The 19,155-nt window shown below is 44.1% G+C and overlaps 1 protein-coding gene across 2 annotated transcripts in view; it reads left to right on the forward strand.

Annotated features, from left to right (window-relative positions):
- ADD2 (adducin 2) overlaps positions 1 to 19,155 on the forward strand; it is a 422,666-nt gene that overhangs the window by 314,067 nt on the left and 89,444 nt on the right. For both annotated transcript variants that reach the window (XM_078666540.1, XM_078666541.1), the window contains exon 11: positions 1,894 to 2,013. In XM_078666540.1, coding sequence (XP_078522666.1) covers positions 1,894 to 2,013 — 120 coding nt within the window. The remainder of the gene's footprint in view (positions 1 to 1,893; positions 2,014 to 19,155) is intronic.

Raw genomic sequence — 19,155 nt, forward strand, 5'->3', positions numbered from 1 at the left:
ATATCTGCAACTATTCTATCAACATCACAGTAATTGGCAAATGCCATATGAATGGGACCCTTGACTAATCTGTTGTATCTCTCCCCAATGCCATTGGTTTGTGAGTTGTAAAGTGAGGTTCGACTATGTTTACTACCATAAGACCCCAGAAATGTAATCATCTTACCAGTCTCAAGTTGGGTTCCTTTTTCAGCTATAAGTACAGATGGGACACCTTCTTCAGCAAGAATTAGCTCAAGATTATGAATAGTGGCTGAGGTAGTTACTTCTCTCATACACTTCACGATTAAGCATTTGGAATGAACCTCAATCATAACCAAGGTAAGCTTCAAATGATTCCCAAGTTCATTCATGAGCCCAATGAAATCTAAGCACACTGTGTGGCAGTGTATTCCAGGACCAGCGATGTGACCAACATGTTACAGCACAACTACTTTAATTCATTTCTCCTCTTCTTTTAGAAATTGGGTTGGTGGTTAAGGGGGCTGGAGGCCCTTTTAAAGTAACAGCCACAATTCTTGTCAGGGTGAACCCCAAACAGTCACTAAATTAACCTGTTCCTGTAACTTACGACACACAAACAGCAATAAGGTTAAAACACAACACAAGAAAAATCCCACACCAATTTAAAAATATCTACAAAAATACAATTAGTAGAACTAGAGATATGCAATTTCAATGTTTTAAGGTATGTATAGTGCCTAAAAGCACAAAACTCCAACTTGGGTTATCTGGCCGTTGCAGACCGAGAAGGTCGCAAGTTCAAACCAACTGCGATGAAGTGCAGGTTGGATACAGGGATCAGGTTAGTCTCACTGAGCATTGCTCCAATTGCACCATATGTCCTTGATGTGGAGTGCTGTGTTGTGCTGCATCAGTTCCGATGAGGAGCTGTGAGGGCTGCGAAGCGAGGTCCTGCGTCATACTGCATTTGTTCTTATGAGGAGCTGCGAGGGTTGCGATGCAAGATCCTTCTTTGAGTTGTGTCTGTTCTGATGAGGCTGCTGTTCAGGGGCTGTGAGGTGCTGCAATGCAAGGTTCTGCATCACGTTGCATCGAGTTCTGTCGCACTGTGTCAGTTCTGAGGAAATTCACAGTTGAGCCAGGAGAAGTACACTCTGATGCCAGCCAAGTGTCTAGGACCCGAGGGGTACTTTTTGGGGGTCGGGACAGCAGCAGGGTAAAGGCAGGTCCTGTGAGTCTAGGCAGATGCAAGACCAGTCTCTGGAGCTTAATATGTCTCGGTAGCTCAGAACAGGAGGCCAGTCAGCTAGCCCTGGACTCAAGGATCCGGTCCAGTCTTCGTTCCTTTGACTCAGTCTGAAAATGTCTGTCAGCTGCAAACCTCATGTGTTAGAGGTTCTCATAATTGCAGTCAGAGGAATCCATTGTACAATGTACTGCTTTAAAATCACAGCAACAAAATTCTCTGTCTTACTGTCCAAGTTAAAGAAATCCAGCCATCGCCAAGCCTTTTAAGTTTCAGCTACAGAATCTATAATTTTGTCCAAACTTGTTTTCCACCTAGCTCCTATGAATGAATTCAAAAAGCCACCTTACCTTTCAATCCATTCATTCATACAGTGCTAAGCCCCTTCTATATATTAAGATTCCTAACAACGCCTTTGCTTGCTCCAATTAAGTCCTAATATTGTAAAGTACAGCTTCTCTAAGCTAGTTCCATGCTATTCATTTCTTTCACAAGGGTACCAACTTTTTCTTCTTTGGTTGTGTATTAGTCAATTATGTTGTGTATTGGGTGTAAAACACTCAAATACTCTGATAAAGAAATTCAAAAGAAATAATTGTTCCTCCTGTAATATTGTCTTAAAATTAAAGCAGCACACTTTGTTCATCAAGAGGTGTAAACTGATGTGGTTTACATTTGTACAGTGGCTGAAGGCAGATGAGATGGCAAAAGCCAGCAGTGGATCAGCAATTCGGACAGAAAATCCTAATCAATTTGTGCCTCTTTTCACTGACCCACGTGAGGTTTTGGAGACCAGAAACAAGGTATGTAGACATTCATCCTGGTTATGTTAAAATGTTTACTGGTGCCTATAGAAGTATGAGAGTGATTTATAATTGAAGATTAGACAAGATAACCCACTTACCACCCCTCATTTACAGAACAACAAAAAACAACAAAAAACAAGATACTGGAACACATATTCTACATGGCTTAAATTATTGCAAACCATCTTGCGTTGCTTTTCTTTCCAGGGATATTTGTGCACTGATCAATCTGATATACTGATATATCAACACATGATCAGTGCAAACATTCCCTAAACAGTAGTTGAAAGAATTATATCTTTTAAAGGTGCACACATTTTACTTTGTAATACATTTAGTAGCACTACAGTAGTACAACTCATGTACCTCAAAATGTTATTCATAAACGTATATGCTGCGACCACTGCCTCTCCTATCTTTTCTATGCAGAGAGCTCCATCCCAACTGCGGAGATCTCTACACATGTAACCCTGGAATATGCAGAATACTTGTTACTAAATAAGAAGGCTCTAGGGAAGGGTAAGAGGGGATTAAGGATGGCTATGGAGGGGTTTATAGAGGGTTAGTCAACTACCCACAAAAGAGTAATCCCATTGCACTTTTAAAAAATACCACAGCCAAAATGGTCCAAAAACAGTAGTAAATATACTGTAGTTCAGGCCTGGAATCCAGGAACACACATGGCCACCCACTGCAACTCCAACACCCTTCCATAGAACATTATGAAGGTAGGAAATTAAAACCCCACAGCAACATGTGTTAAAATAATTAACATTATTTTGACTTTTAACAAATATATCCACATTTTATTCAATGTTAAAACATTGCATATAATTTTAAAAAAAATCATTAAAACCTTTTTTAAATAACCTTTTTAAATTTGTTAAATAAATCTAACTTTCATTATGCTTGTAAAATCATTTAAAAGCATAAAAATTAATTGTATCCAATACTTTCAGTAATTTTCAATACATATTAAGTTAAAATAAATATTTTACTGTAGGTGGGATTTTTCTCAAAATAAATCTTTATATAAATAATTATACTTTAATTGCATATATTTAAATGTATTCATTTTTAATACACTTAAGATAATAGTACTGCAAATATTTTATTTGTTATAGGTTTAAAACAGTGAGCATTATTTTGCAGTAATATTTAATGTTAAAATATTGTTACCAAAATATTTTCAAGTGTAATACACTTTTTTTACTTTTTCCTATAGTTTACCTTAGAGACCTGCACCTATGTAGGTAAAAATATTAATAGTAACATCACACTCATAAATGTGTCTCCATCCCCTGGATTCCAGGGCTGAGGACATATAAGTCTAAACTTTGGAGCACCTTTAAACTCTACATGGTAAATACCCCAAATGTTGTGAAGCTACTTGACTCTGTAGGAGTAACCTTACATGTGAGTACATCTACATGTGTAAATTTACCTTTGTGAATGGGGCCCCAATGTATTCAAGATTATTTCAAGTATTAATGCTTATGGTTAGGTTGTGCTTAAAAATCCCAATGCCAGGAAATCAGACATTTAGATAAAACAATGTTAGTAGAAGTTTCATTCTTAACATACCTTTATTAAAAACTCACCATCTATAAAAGGCCAGCATCTCAAAGCTTTTTGCCAATGTGACTCATTACACATGGAGAATCACACACTGCCTTGTGAGGTTGCTTGTGAAAATGGCACAGCTTCTTAATTTTTAAGTGCAATGTGGGTGTTTTGTTTAATATATGACTGCACATCTGTAGGAAACTGTACAGACATAACCGTCGTTTTGTACTCCATCACTCCAGAACCTCTGCATATAATTTACAATTGAAATGTAATTGCAATTGTTATATGCATTTCCACCATCTATATTCAGTTATCATTTTCATTTGCCTCTAACTTGGAAACTTCCATCAGAGCTAGATTCTCAGAAGCACCCGCCCACCCTACAAATGTGAGAAACCTTTCACCAAATAGCAGACACACTCAAAGCATTTCTAATTTTAAGTAAAAATATTTCTGCAGATTTTTATATTATAGCCTTGTAGCCCCCTGTAGCGAGCTATACTGGCTATTAAAGTCTCTCTCCAGCGTTAAAGCCCGAACCGAAGGTGAGGCCCTATAACAAGGGAGCAGGTTTTTAATAGGCGGTATAGCCCAGCTAGCTGTAAGGCTATTAGAACATTCTGGCACTAGAAGGCAGAATGTTCTAACAAATAAAATAAAGGCCTCTCGTAGCCCGAGGGGGTTTAAATCCCCTCGGGCTCCGAATCCCTTTGTAAAACTACATTGGAATGTTGCTTTGCGGGCTTTTACCGGCCCGTAAAATCACGGAGCACTCCATTGTATTCAATGGAGTGCTCAACATTCCAATGTTCTAATATACTATATTTTCGGTCGTCAAACAAATTATAGACAAAATATTACTGTATGTTAAATATTTAAGGAAATGCGTACTAGAATTAGCCTGTCAGATATGCTATTGTAAACAATCATAGCTACTAGAAAATATAAATGATTTTACAGCCTAGTTGCTCACTTCTTTTTTTCTTCGCCTGTTTCAAGAATATACTGAAAACATTTCAGAAACTAATGACTCAACAAACTCAACTTATAAATGATGACTGCCCTTATATTAGACATAAACATATTTGCAAAAAAAAGCGTACTAGTTTACCATCAAAGTGCATGAAGTGATAAAAATACCAATAAAGTTGCCATATGAAAAGCAATTCTGAATAAGCATTTGATAATTTGAACTAAACACTAAGCAAATATCATAGAACCAACAGTTGTGGCACCATTAAATCTTTTATAGTGGCAGCCTGATACACAACTTTATAAAAAACTTTATATAAATCCCTAGCAATAATAATTGAAGAGCCTGACAAAAATATCCTGTTTGACAATACTAGCTGGTGATTTTAATGCTAGGATACCACAAACAGATTATGATTATTATTTTTTTTTAAATGGTGATGATTCAATGAACATTCCTTCATAAGTGTTCAATAATGTGAATCATAACAAAAGAGGCAAGGAATTAGATCAGTTCTACAAAAGTTGTAATTTTACAGTAATACATGGAAAGTATCAAAATGATCAACCTGAAAAACCAATATTTAACAATGGAAGGGATAGTTCAGTGATCAACTACGCAATAATTATTTCCAACACTACAACTTGTTAATACATTTTAGAGTTGCTGAGAACCATGGAAGTGACCATAGACAACAATTAATAAATATAGATTTGAAAGGAAAGATGTTTGATATATGGAATGCAGGTTCAAATATATGAGGTATACTCAATCAAAACTCTGCTTACAATAGCCATTACCGTTACTGAAGAAATGAAGTGAAGGACTCCATAAAAGTGCTATCACTCTGTTACAGATGACAACTGAAATTTCAAATTTTTATTCTATATATGATATGAACACACTTGCTAGCATACTATAACTATTTCGCAAAAGATACAATAAATCTCCTTCTAAGAAGATGTATTTTAATGAAAATAAAGATCTTCAAGAAAAATTATGATAAAGCAAAAAATAAAAATTGCACTAAAGACGGTAAAACAAATCACAGATTTTTTTAAATTCTGGGAAAAATGACATTACTATAGGAACATTGAAAACAATATAGGAGAATAAAAAGGCAAAGTAATTGTGTAGAGGAATAAAAAATGTAGATGGAAGTTATGATGGCACTCAAAGAGAAAAGGACAACATATTTGTGGGATTTGATAGGAAAGTTGATTGGGAAAAGTAAAATACAGATGGCCACACCAGTTGAAGAAAGGTAATGATAGACTGTATCAGAGAAATGTATAACCTGTGGGACACTTTAACCCACACTAGGGAATGGTCTAATCAATTACCTCAGAAGAAGAGTGCAGATGCTCCCTTCATGACGGTCACCCTATTCCTAAGGACCAGATGAAATCTCAGCAAATATATTAAAGCTAGAAACAAATATCTGGGCTTCACTAATACATCCACTAAACAGATTGTTGTGATAAATAACTGTATTCTGGACCCTAGGAGCGTAAGTATCTGAATTACAATTTAAAGAAAGGGAATCAGGCTCAACCCAACATTTATCAAATGAGCACTATAGTGGACATTTCAGGCAAACAGGCAAAACATAAGCCAAATATCTATTAAAGAATTTCAAAGATTGGGTGGAAACTACACAAATAGTATGAAAATCCAAATTGGTTTCAGACATTCACCTTGTAACTGATGGATGCCGGGCAGCGAAGCCCTTAGCAGAAAAATCTATATGTCAAAAAGTGTGTTTTGCAATACATTGAATATATATCAATCTGTAAACCTTATTTGGCTCATTAGATAGACACACACCCAAGTGAAAAATGGTGATTCGGGGGTACAAATGACTGATAAAACTAAAAACTTTCATAAAAACTCATGGAACAAAACCCAACTGGGCAAAAATGAAGCCGTAACACAGAAGATAGTGACTCTGAATGGGTTGAGGGAAGGTTGTATTTTGGCATCATCACTGTTTTCTATTTACATTGCAAATACCCCAAGAGTTTTAACCCTAGCCTGTGGTGTTCCTCCAAATTTAGCCCAAGAACAAACAGAGCTTCTACTATGGGGATGATACTATTTTTTTTTTACTATCCATCTGCAAAGGGCATTAGATATGTTTGTGAATTACTGTAACAAAGCACTTTTAAATATTAATGCGTCAAAAACCAAAATGCTAGGAATGCTAGCATGCTGGGTATTTTATACCAAAACCAAAATAATGGTGCTTCAAAGAAAGAAATGTAAACAGGATTTTATTTGGCGATTATATTTTCGCAATCACAAAATACTAAATACATATTCTTATGTGGCAGTAACTTCTTCCAAGAACTTGAGTTTCCATCAACATGTCAATCAGTGTTAGGATACACAAAGATAGTTATTACTGCTCTGTGGAAATTGGGCTCAACTGTCAGTAAATATTAAAAGAAGAGCATGAGCTAAAAGTAGTAATCCTGCTACTGTATGGCAGTGAAGCAGTGGGCTGAAAGGATTTGGGGCCTGATTTAGAGTTTGACAGATGGGTTACTCTGTTACAAATGGTGTGATATACAGTCTGTTCTATTGTAAGCGTTTTATGCCCTGTCGCACTTGAAATACTATAGACAGAACATGCATCACTATTGTGAGAGAGTAACCCATCTGCCAAACTCTAAATCAAGCCTTTGGACAAAATCCGGTCAGCAGAAATAACAAGCAGGAAAAAAAAGGATCTGACTACCACAGGCAACTGCAGCATTTGCCCTTAGACTGGAACTGGGTTGTATCAGTATAACATGTAAATACAGTAATAGAGTCCTAAACTAGGGGCGTGGCTTAACCAGCCAACATAGCTGACACTAATTCATAAAGCTTTGAACCCTCAGACACCTCGATCCTGTAGTATCCTCTCCCGGTGCCTGCCCTTACCTGTCATCATGCTGCCAAAGCTAAGGAGAGGGCAGGGGGCACCGATCTGAGCTGCAGACAGCTGAGACTGAGGGATGGGGCGGCATTGGACGAGAGGCTAGAGTGGCGGTGGCTTCCCTAGGGCCTGCACCCAGTGCATGGTCAGAGTGGCCACCGACCAGCACATCCTCAGAGGGCATGCTGCAGCCTCACCCCCCCACCTGGTGTGCCTATGGGGGGCGGAGCAAACCCACCTGGAGCGGTCGAACCGCAGGCGACTGTGTGGCCCTGTGGAGAGATGCCAGGTGTGAGAAGTGGGTGGCTGCGGCCTCCATCAACGGCGTGGCCTGAGACCGGGTGGCAACTGGCTTGCACAGCTTGCTGCTTACTGCTGTGCACTTACAGAGGTGTGCCCGCAGCCTAGAAACAGTCGGCGGGGAATCTAGCTCCCAGAGAGCAGAGTCCCCTTAGTGTCCGCATTCCCTTCAAGCGGAGCACGGTGCCGTGAAACCTGGTGCCTCTTCCGCCCATGGACCTCGACCATTCCATGCTTCCCCCTCGTGGACAGGGTGAAATTAGCCAGCAAACATTGCCTAAGACCGGAGCATCAGGACTGTCGGGCGTGAGTATGCCCTGCTGGAAGTGTATGTCAGTGAAGGCCCCTTTTTTTCCCTCCAACTCCCTCTTTGCGACTCACTGTGCCATGGGGTGGGACTACACTTCTTGACTGTCAGAGGCTGCCTTGGCAGCAGGCAGCAGGGAGCTGGCGGAGCCCCCTAGAGGGAGAACTGGCCCAACCCTGCCCACCAGGCAATAGACTTTGGAACGCCATCAGCAGAGGCCTGGTGGGGGAGCATATTGGCGGGACCCTCTAGCCCCTGCCCAGTGACTGCACGTCAGCTCTCAGGGACTTGCACGAGTAGCTCATCAGCAGGGCCCCACCGGCCTGAGGATCCGCATCTCGTTCTTCTTGATGGCAAGCTGCCACAGCCACCCAGACAAGAGGTGAGGAGGAGGGCCCGCCGTTGCAGACTGGAGGGCCAGCTATCAGCTCATTGGCGGGAAGTGCCGGGAGGGGGCCCCTGTCCTCCTTGCAAGCTGTGTGGACAGCAGTGGATTCCTCCTCGCCCCTCACCATTCGGCAACATCAGCTCGCTTCACGGAGGAGTGCCATTTGCCATCACCGGGGGAGTGAGTGGGCTCCTGGGTGAGGATCCCTTCAGTGTAGCAGGGGGAGGGGAGTCTCTCACAGGCTCTTCGAACAATCCTAGTGGGACCCCTGGTTCCACCTGCCACACTCTGTCCCTGGATTGGGGCGCTGCTGGCCCCTAGATTGGACTAAACTGCTGAGGGCCGCTTCTTCCAGCACACACAGCACAACGTGCGGACTGACCCTTGTCACCCTGCATTTATAGACACCTTAGCAAGTGTGCTGCCCCTCCTCCAGGATGTAATGGCCTATGCACCAGCCAACCTCACTGTGGAGTATCATTCTACCTAACGCCTCGCCCATGGACTTCACAATCTCCTGAGGGTTGTTTGTGACAGCGTCCCGCCCTACGGAGCTTTATTTGGGGGGCTATCCCTCTGCTTTTACTCTCTTGTTCACAATGATGAGGCACAGGGTGATAGCGCCCACACCATCCTAACTGGAGGTGGGGCAGCATACCACTGTGCCGGAAACAGTGGCCTGGACATGTCACTGGACAGCCCGCAGCCCACAGATGATAAACTACACAAGGTCCTCGCCCCCATCGAGAGTTCCCTCCTATCCATGGAGTAGACATTAAGCACCTTGATGACCGGAATTAGATTCCTTAGGCATGATCATCGGAAGCTGTCCAATTGCATGGCTGAGGGCAAAAAGGAAATGGCAGCGCTCCAGCCTCAGATTTCAGAAGCACAGCGGGCACTATAAGACCTTTAGGCCCTGTAGGAGTGGGTAGAAGATGCAGAAGGACACTCCAGGGGAAGCAATGTTCATATTGTGGGCTTCTTGGAGGGCTGAGACCCACAGATATTTTTGAAAAACTGATTCTGCTCCTTTGTCCCCGCTGCAGACCATACCCCTTTGTTCTCCCTGGAGAGAGTGCACAGGGTCGCTACAAGGCCACCGGTCCCAGGTGTGTACCCTGCCTCCTACTAGTCAAACTGCTCCACTACAGGGACCCGGTCACCATCCTGCAGGCTGCATGCCAAGTTTGCCCACTGAAACTGGACAATCGAACTGTCATGTTGCTCCTGTATTACACGACTGCAGGACAGCGCCAGAGGTTCTCCTTTTTGAGTGCCAGAAAGAGGCTTCGCGAGGACTACAGTACTCCCTACTATTCCTGGTCCTCTTCAAAGTACTCTCAGAGGGCAAGTTCCTTTTCTTCACTGATCACACCAACATTTGGGTGGGACCAGCTGGACCTACATCAGTTGGCAACTTCATTGACCCACAGGGGGAACACCTCCTAGACCGCTGGGAGTGGGACAATAAAAGCAACACCAAGAGAGGAATGGAACTTCCACACTACCCAAATCCATGCACCCACCTTCCATGGAGCAACTCATTGCAAACCTGCAGTGGGCAATACAGGCCAAGGCATTACTGAGGGATAGTGCAGGCTCCTCAGGGGATGAGCAGTGCCCTTGTATATTCATAACGGATGATGACTCGGTTGCCACAGGGGGACCCCGCCTGGGCACTCAGATGCCGCCGCTAGTCACACTACAGACTGCAGACATAATAGTCTGAGCCAGCCACATAGTCCTGGACACTCGTTGAAGCTACCCCCCTCCAGCTCTTATCTCTTCCCTTTTCCTCCATCCTTTTTTCTCCCTTTACCACTTTGACTCCTCCCAGATGCCAGACCCCAGCTTCTATCTTCTCTGCCCACCATTTTCCCCCTATCAAGCCACAACCCCACTTTTGGGTATAGCGCTAGGTTTAATCTGTTTTCATTAAACTGCTGTTGCAGCACGTCCCGATTGTTGCTTTGCTGCATCTCACCCCCAACTTTGCATACAGTGGCCAGACTTGCGACAGAATACTGCCTTCCCCAACAATTTACTAGGCTCCGGTAGGGCTTGTTCACACGAAAGGTGGCCATGGTTGGGACCCCCCTGGGGGGATCATATCTTTACAGCAACATGGCTCCTCGGGCAGAAACCCGGCATCTGACTCTAAATCTTAGGAGGATGCACACAGGGAAGAAACAATACTTCATCTTCTTGTATGTCAAGTGCCAAAATGCCCAGATCATTTTCCTTCAAGAGAGACACAGCACATTAGCCAATGCTGCAGTGAATGCTTAGGGGCTGGAGGGGTCACATTGTAGCCACCACCTATTAAACCTATTCCAGCATTTGGACACAGCGCCCTCATTTGGATCCACCAGAGTCTCCTTTCAAGTCATTGACACTGGGCACGGGGAGGGCGGCTTTGCTACAGCATAGCTTTGGGGTTCCTCTGAGCAAGGTGTATGTCCCTAACACAGAGCAAGATGTATTTTGGGCCAAACTATCACAAACACTGGCACATAGATAGGAACTCCATGGATCCTGGCAGGCAACTATAACTGCTCTCTTAATGTCTACTTGGACTGCTTCCGTCGCCCACTGCCCCACGTGCCTCCACCACACAGACGGTGCACCTTCAGAAATGGGCTAGCCACTGGGCGTTGGTTGACGCATGACGGTCTCTCCATCCCAGCGAGAGGATCTGTTCCTTTTACTCAGTGGTACATGACCTATATGTTTGCCTTGATCGTATCATTCTGTCGCCCACTCATCTGGATGCTATATGCCGGGCGGATTATCAGAGCTGCATACTCTCCGATCACAGCGCACACATTGTTGATCTGTCCTGGAATGCCCCATCACCCCCGCTGCTCACATGGCAGCTGGCCAGGGAGATTTTGGAAGACCCTTCCATTCAAGCCTCACATGCTCAGCACATCACTCAATACTTCTCTACAAACGGCGGCTCAGCCTCCTCACGTGCCTTGTGCAGTTGATTGAGACACTTTTGAGATGGTCACATGCGTGCATTGTATACAAGAGGTATCAGGGTTCTGAAAGACGCTTGATCAGCAGATAACCGAGGTTGGGCATCTGATCCCTGACCTTGATAGGGAGGCAGACCTGGGCACCTCCAAAAAGACAGCACTCGCTGACTCCAAAACCCGATATGCTGCAGTCCTGGACCCAATGAGCTGCTTCATTTACGAGCATACGTAGCCAAAACACATTGAGAAGGAGACAAGTCAAGCAGACTCCTGGCTTGGCTGGCCCACCAGGACACCCATTCCAGGTCCATCCTTGAGATCACTTCGCCCACCAGGGTGGCCATTCACACCCGACAGGCTATCTTAGAAGCCTTCGTCAATTATTACTCCTCGGTTTATGCCACGACTCAGTGCCCTCTGGTGACAGGGATCAGCTCATTCCTATCCGAGTGCCCCCTTCTAAGGATCACGCTGGTCAGTAGAGAAGAGCTGGACGAACCCTTAACCACACAGAGATCAAACAAGCCATATAATCCCAGGCCAGGAACAAAACCCGGCCTGGATGGTCTCCTAATTGCGTATTACAGCGCCTTTAATTCCTTCGTTGCCTCTCACCTGGCCAAGGTATAAGAGGAGGCACTGCACACCTAGGGTTTACCTCATCCGTACGTGAATCCGTCCTGACAGTGCTCTCAAAGCCAGATCTGGACCGACCCTCCTTGCATGCTATTGCTCCATTGGTATACTGGGTACAGATTACAAAATTGTGTGAAAACTAGTGGCTGAAAGATATGGGCAGATAGTGCTGGACCTAGTCCACCCTGATCAAAATGACTTCAAACATAGGCAAAGCCCTGCGGCTTCCTCTAAAAGACAAGCATTATTCTAGATTTAGAAAAGGCATTTGACATCCTGGAATGAGACAACCTCTTCCAGTTGTTGCCCCCTCTGGGGGTAGGCGGGTGCCTCCGGGCATATATGCGACTTCTGTACACTGATCTCAGAGGCAGAGCCTGACTGGGCCAGTTGATCTCCCCGGCATTACCAGTGAAGAGGGGCATCAGGCAGGGCTGACCATTCTCATCACTGCTGTTCACTTTCCCAAAGGAGCCTCTACCCACCCAGATTCAGTTGGAGGGGTAGGCATGGGGATCTCTGTGGATAGCACATTCCACGCGGTCTCCCTCTATGTGGATGACCTACTTCTTCATATTCGAGATGTCCATACGGACTATCCTTTATCCATGCTACATTACATTCATTTGCACATATAACTGGCTTGCAGATCAACAGGGTGAAATTATGCTTGTTCCCTTTAGGGGGCTCTTTGCCCCCTATCCGACTGGGTGGAAAGCAACTGGAGTGGATGGGTGACACTGTTCGCTTCCTGGGGTGTGATTATAGCATTTCTTTCACCGCAGACCTCTTCGAGGACAACCTCCAGAGGAACTTCACAGCACTGAAGTCTCAGGTCCAATTCTGGAAATCACTCCCGGTAGCCCCAATGGGCAAAATAGCGCTTTCCAAAATTATTATGCTGGCACCCGACCTTTATCTCTTAGCTAACCTCTGCTGATACAGTTTTTAACAATCCTGGATACTCTGGCAAGAGAGAAAATCTGTAGCAACAACCGCCATCACATAGCCCTACAGAAACTTCAGCTCCCCCTGGTGAGTGGAAGACTAAACATACCCTTGTTTGAGGCTTTCTTTCGGGTACTACAATTTTAATGGGTCTCGCAGTGTCTATCGCTGTGTAATCTGCCTAAAATACCCACAACACGAGCACCCTCACTCCCACAGACACGGTCTACATCCCGCGTCAAGCAGCGCCCTGGTCTCCAACCCCCCTCCCTGCCCTCTTCCGACTTGTTTTTCCCTCTTGACATAAGGTCTGCACATGCTCCCACTGATCCGCCTGAGAGACCAAACTGCACCCCTGCCCCCCTACCTCGTTGCACGTTTACACACAGAGGCTAACGTTCTGGACCTATCTTCCTCCTGTATGCTGCAGCTGGTGCATGGACACTCAAGAAGACACGTTGTACCTTTTGACCGGTCAATGTGTTTATTATTGGGGAACCCAATAAAAATACTTGCTAAAAAAACAAAAGAGAGAGTCTTAAACTATTGGTGCCGAATTGTATTTGCAAATCAGGGCACTTCTCATCATACACTTAAAAGGAACACTGAGACTATTATGGACTCACAATGGAACAAAAGAATAAAAAGATGATCATGCTTCATTTGGATGTATCTAGAGAACGGAGCAAAGATGTACAGTATGATTGTATCCTGAAAAAGAGTATAACAATTTTACACAAAAAGGCTTCTTTTGATATAGGCCCAGACCTTCGACAAGACAAACCAAATATGATCATACATTCATTCCTGAAAAATGGGGAATGCTGCAATATTATTCTAAAGAAATCAGAAGATGGATGTTTAAATTAAGACTGTTACAAATTGTTCATCAAATAGGGTGGGGAGTATCAGTAAATGATAAGGACGACATTGTAAATTGTCCCTTATGTGAACTAATGGACTTATCTTTTAATTTTGTTTTGTAAGACTCTGAATTTATTTACCAGTAGTTTTTTTACTTCTTTTTATTGAACAGTAGTCAGCATTCATAAACATGATCATAATCAGAAATTGGAATACATGCATTTTCAATGGCATACACATTCTATTATACAAAGACATATTGTAATACTAACAGTCTCTTCGGAGTCCATCTATCCCATTCCAATAGTTTTCTTAACGTCTTGGACAGTAAAATAAAATTTGCAGGTATTTTATAGATTGATGGCCCTGGTTAGCTGGCCAAGAAACAGCATTTATGGAGATATTTTTATAATATTACGTCTTAGTTCTTGAAAATTGTTTTATGTATACAATAAACTGAAAGTATGTTCTCATTTGAAGGGATAATCAACATGGGAGTTGGAGAATTAATTATCTGTTTTGTTCCAGCAAATTATCTAAAACCATGCTAACGCTTCAAATTGACATCATGTGCTTATTTGTGTTTGGGAAGCATAAGTGGGCATGAAATGGCTGCCAAATATCTTCTGCGATAATGGCACGCTTTGATTAATTGATTCAAAGTATCAGACTGCCATCAATAGTATTGCATTTGAAGGAGATTAACGTGCATTTTTCTATGTTATAAAATAAAAATGCGTTTATAAGTGGAACAATGTGCTTATTCATGAGGGCATGTTTTGAGGCTGTCTCTTTCACTGTATCTTGCATCAGTGTCTTTCTCTGTCTTTCACAGAATTACTCCCCTGGGGTCCCTTTTACTTTCTCGCTTGCTTGCCTTTCCTCATTTTAGTCCATGGGTCCTCGCAACTATTTCCCCAGGGGCTATAAAGTTTTGTCTGTGATGTGACCGAGGGCCTCATTCATGCCAGCAGGGTGGCGGTGAGGTGGGTGTAGCAGAAAGAAAACATGTACAGGTAGTGACTGAATTGCACAATATGAAGCCAGAATACCTGGTAATAATCCCAGCTTCCACACTTAACCAAATTGTGTGATTGTATGCAATTTTATTGACCATGAAATACATGAGTTCAGCATGTTTGCTGTGCAAAACTTTCTCCTGTGTTTGATTTAATAAACTATAATGCTGTTCATGTATAATGGGAACCCAGGCCACCCAAAGAATAAACATAACTGACATGACTCTTAGTTCACTATTGCGATTATTGTCAGGGTGGGAGGGAGGAGAGAATAAATGTTTCTTCAATCATTGTTGTATCTGTTCTGTGGGCTTTGGCACACCCACCGATTGCCATTGGTTATTTTCTGTGGCATTCAGAAATGCTGGCTTGTTATTAGTGCATTTGTGTAAATGTCCCTCCTTTGTGTGCCTGGCTCCCTCCCAGGCGATTTCACTAAGAGAACATTTTGGTTGGCCATCACACTATACAGCGTGTGATGGCCCCTCCTCCTGTATGGGCATTGCATTGTTTCACCTGGTCGTACCTCCATTACTTCTGTGGGAGTCACATCACAGAACATACTCGCACTCATATTGGGTGTCCTCCGCGTCACATGACGTTTTCTAAATCTATCAGCGCTGGTGTTCGTCGATGTACACTGCCCTCTCTCCCCCTCCATAATGCATCTTGTAAGAAAAGAACAAAAAAAAACATATTGAGATCCGCTCTAATGCTGCATGACAGAAACAACATAGAAAATGTGTGTTTTCTGTACATATGAAGGGCTTGCACTTTTAATTAAATGCAGAATATTAAAAATATGTCTATTAGATTGGTATTTCGATGGCTCGGCTTGTGCTTTGCCTCTTACGACAAAACAGACCCAAGGCTAACTTATGGCTCAGCTCTCCCTATAAATTATGTGGTTTGCACCGCTGCTCCCTGTGCTGTGTATGTTTGGACAGATCACAGCTCACTCAGCCTTAACTATTTTGCAGTAAGTAAATTACAACATTCACATTCCTGGTCTGTGTGCGCCAGGGCTTTAAGTGGGCCGGGTCTGAGCACCGGCAGTTTTTTTTGGGGGCCCTCGAAACGGGTCTCTATCGGGCTCTATTTTCGCGGCTGGCAAAGGTAGTCCTTTCTTCATTTTTTTTTTCAGACCCAATTCGAGTGCCCCAAAAAAAACTGCCGGTGCTCAGACACAGCCCACTTAAAGCCCTGACTGTGCCCAGGCAGAGCATGTCTGCATCCTGTGTGCAGTGCAGACCTCTTCTTCCCCTGACTGACGCTGCACGTGCATGCCCCCTCCCGTCACTGGCTCCAGCGCGCGCTTATCTTCGTCTGTCTGAGGTCTTCAAGGGTGACTGTATCAGCTGCTCCTTTGTCTTTATCTGCGCTTTCTCGACAGTAAGTGCGGTGTCTGGAGGCTGGAACCCAGAGCTAGCCATACAGAATGCCACGGAGCTTGGCGAGGGGGGCAAAGAACAGCCAGAGGGTGCCTACCTACTCCTTGGGCATGAGGTCACCGAGTGCAGCCAGGGGATTTCAGCTGCTCCCATGCGGGCGAGAAAGGGTAAAGGGTAAAGGGTAGGTAAAGGTATCTGCTCTCTCTCAGCTCATATCAGGGACCTGGGGTAAAGAGCATTCAGGTGGCCTCTGAGCTCTGCCCACGGGCACTGAGGTGGTCGAGAGTAAAGTGTGGGGGTAAAGAGCAGCTGGAGGGCACCAAGGTTCTGGATGCAGGATCTGAAGGGGTAAAGTGCAGCTGGGGGCAAGCCTCCCGTAACCCCAGGGGGTAAGCTATCTGGAAGAAACTATACTGCAGAACCGGCTTTAACAGCAGCCCCACACTGCCACCTCTGCACCGCAGCCCTAACAGAGTGAATTATTGCCTCCTGTGGGAGGCAGGATTGCCTAAGCAAGCCCAAGAATAAAAAAATAAAAAATGCTCTTCCTATAACTCGCCCCCATGCAAGGCTCCCCTTCGTGTTACAATAAAAGGGCCCTGTGTCCTCCACTTTCCATGATTACTACTAAGTCTCATTTATGATTGGTACCCGTACATGGCTATAAGGCCGGGGACTCCAGGGTTATGACGAGCAAGACCTGGGCTTGGAGAATTGAAGCTTAACAGTAGTTTATTAGGGCATAGATGCACAATTGCTAAAACTTATAGTGGTCCTTTCTGTGAATTGTAGAAAACACTAGGCAAAAAGTTCATTTCTCTGTGTCTGTTAAAGTCCAACCGGTCAATTCCGGAGAAAAATATGGGAGATCTTTCAAAAAGGCTGTAAGCCTCTATAAGTATTTCTGTATTCAAGATGGGCAGCTAAGGGGGCTAGAACGTGATCTCTGAACCTATGCTACTGCAGTGAGAGCTCAGTTTCCTCACTGAGAAGTGGTCACGGCATGACGTGGTGTTAGCCTGGGCCGATAAAAAACTGAAGAGGCTGAGGACCCCAGCCAGGCGCGCAACACCCATTGGGCTCAAAAGGCTTCTGCGGCAGCCCCCCCCTCTCACCCACCCCCTTCGTGTGTGTCAGCCCGGGATGAGACAGCCACACAGCCGCACCCCAGCACTTCACAGGTCTTTAGGACAATTTGCCTGTTAATGAGGCCTTGCTGTTGTTTCACCCCTTCTTAGAGCCCCTGCAGCTCCACTCTGCCCATTGATTAAAGATTCACCCCCCCCCCTGAATTTTTGTCTTAGCCCCCTCCCCCCGAAATTTGCCTCTAGGTGCACCTCTGTCCCAGGCAGCCTGCTCCAGCAGGACCTACACAACCTTCACTTAATGAATTGGCACAGTGTCACCATTTTGCACCTGTGGAGCCCCATCCTTGATCTGTAAGTGCAGTGCGTTATCCCCACAGTTTGATTAAAATCGTTTTTTAGTTTGAGCTTGTATAACGTGTAGATTACAGTTACAAACATGCATCTTTATTTTTTCATGCGTGTGTTGTGATTGACAGCCAAGTGCCTCCTGGCAAGGGATTGTCTACGCTGCAACAAATTTTTTGTTACTTTTAGTTCCGTAATGCTTATCTTTGACTTTGTGATGTGTATTATCCCAAGGGTACTTCTTACTTTCCTGCGTCAATGCCTTTGGGTCGAGTATGCACCGTATAAATTTGCAAAAATAAACTAATGAAGATAAAATAAAAAGCCTAAACACAATTCCTTGGTGAGATACTACTGTATGGCGGCTTTTCCATATCGATGGTATTTGCATTTGTTAGATGCTGTTTGTGTGATTCACAAAAATAAAACGTAAACCTAAAAACAAAACTGGACACCAAAATGCCTTTTGACCCCCTTTGGTTCAATCAAATGACCAAATATGGAGATTAGAAGGTCAGCCAGAAAATATTCTAGAGGTTAAATTCACAGTAGAGGACCTACATTCCTACAGAAAGAGAGGATGACAAAACACAGAGAGATGAGGGGGGAGGGGGAAGAGTGAAAGGAGTGTGTGGATGTGATACGGGCACTAAAATAATGTTGTTTATACTTGGCTGCCCTTGATAGCCCCGGCTTTCAACCGGACAGGTCACGCAAAAAAACTGCACAGTTTTAGTTGGGAGAAAGTCACCGAGGGATTAAAGGGTTACCGTGAGCAGCAGTGCTAGTTATCTTGATTTAGACCACGCCCCTACTCAGATAGGCCACACCCCTTTACGAGATTTACCACGCCCCTTTTAGAGCACCCCCAGTTTTTTTTCCCCACTTAAAGCCCTGGTGTGCGCATTGTTCAATATACTCTCTACGCACTGTCATACCCCGGTACTGTTCACTGCTGCAAGATTTGTTGTGTCTCTTCACTGCCACTCAAAATGCTGCTCTTTTGGCATCTTCCATGTCCCTACTGTTGTACAAATTCTTAAGCACACAGCCCTGTCTTCTGCTGCATGTGATCTGTATCTGCCAGTGTGAACTACTGACTGTTCACATTGGTCTGCCCTGTAGTGTGCAGCCCGGATCTGGCAGTGCACATTGCATCATCACACAATACTGTGCAGTGCAGCATGTGGGTTATGTCCCCGAAGTGGTCGGAGAATCGACTCACACAGTGCATGTATGCATGTACTGAAGCACGTGGTTTTCTCTTGCACCATACACAGGCGCTCCACTGTCTCCGGCACTGTACAGCGACTCTCTATTAGGAGCTGTGCACTGCCACGTGTAGTCTGTCGCTTGCACCATACAGTTATTAGACACACACACTGTCTTTCATCACATCATATA

The sequence above is a fragment of the Lissotriton helveticus genome, chromosome 11 (assembly GCF_964261635.1).
Source record: "Lissotriton helveticus chromosome 11, aLisHel1.1, whole genome shotgun sequence".
In the NCBI taxonomy this organism is placed as follows: domain Eukaryota; kingdom Metazoa; phylum Chordata; class Amphibia; order Caudata; family Salamandridae; genus Lissotriton; species Lissotriton helveticus.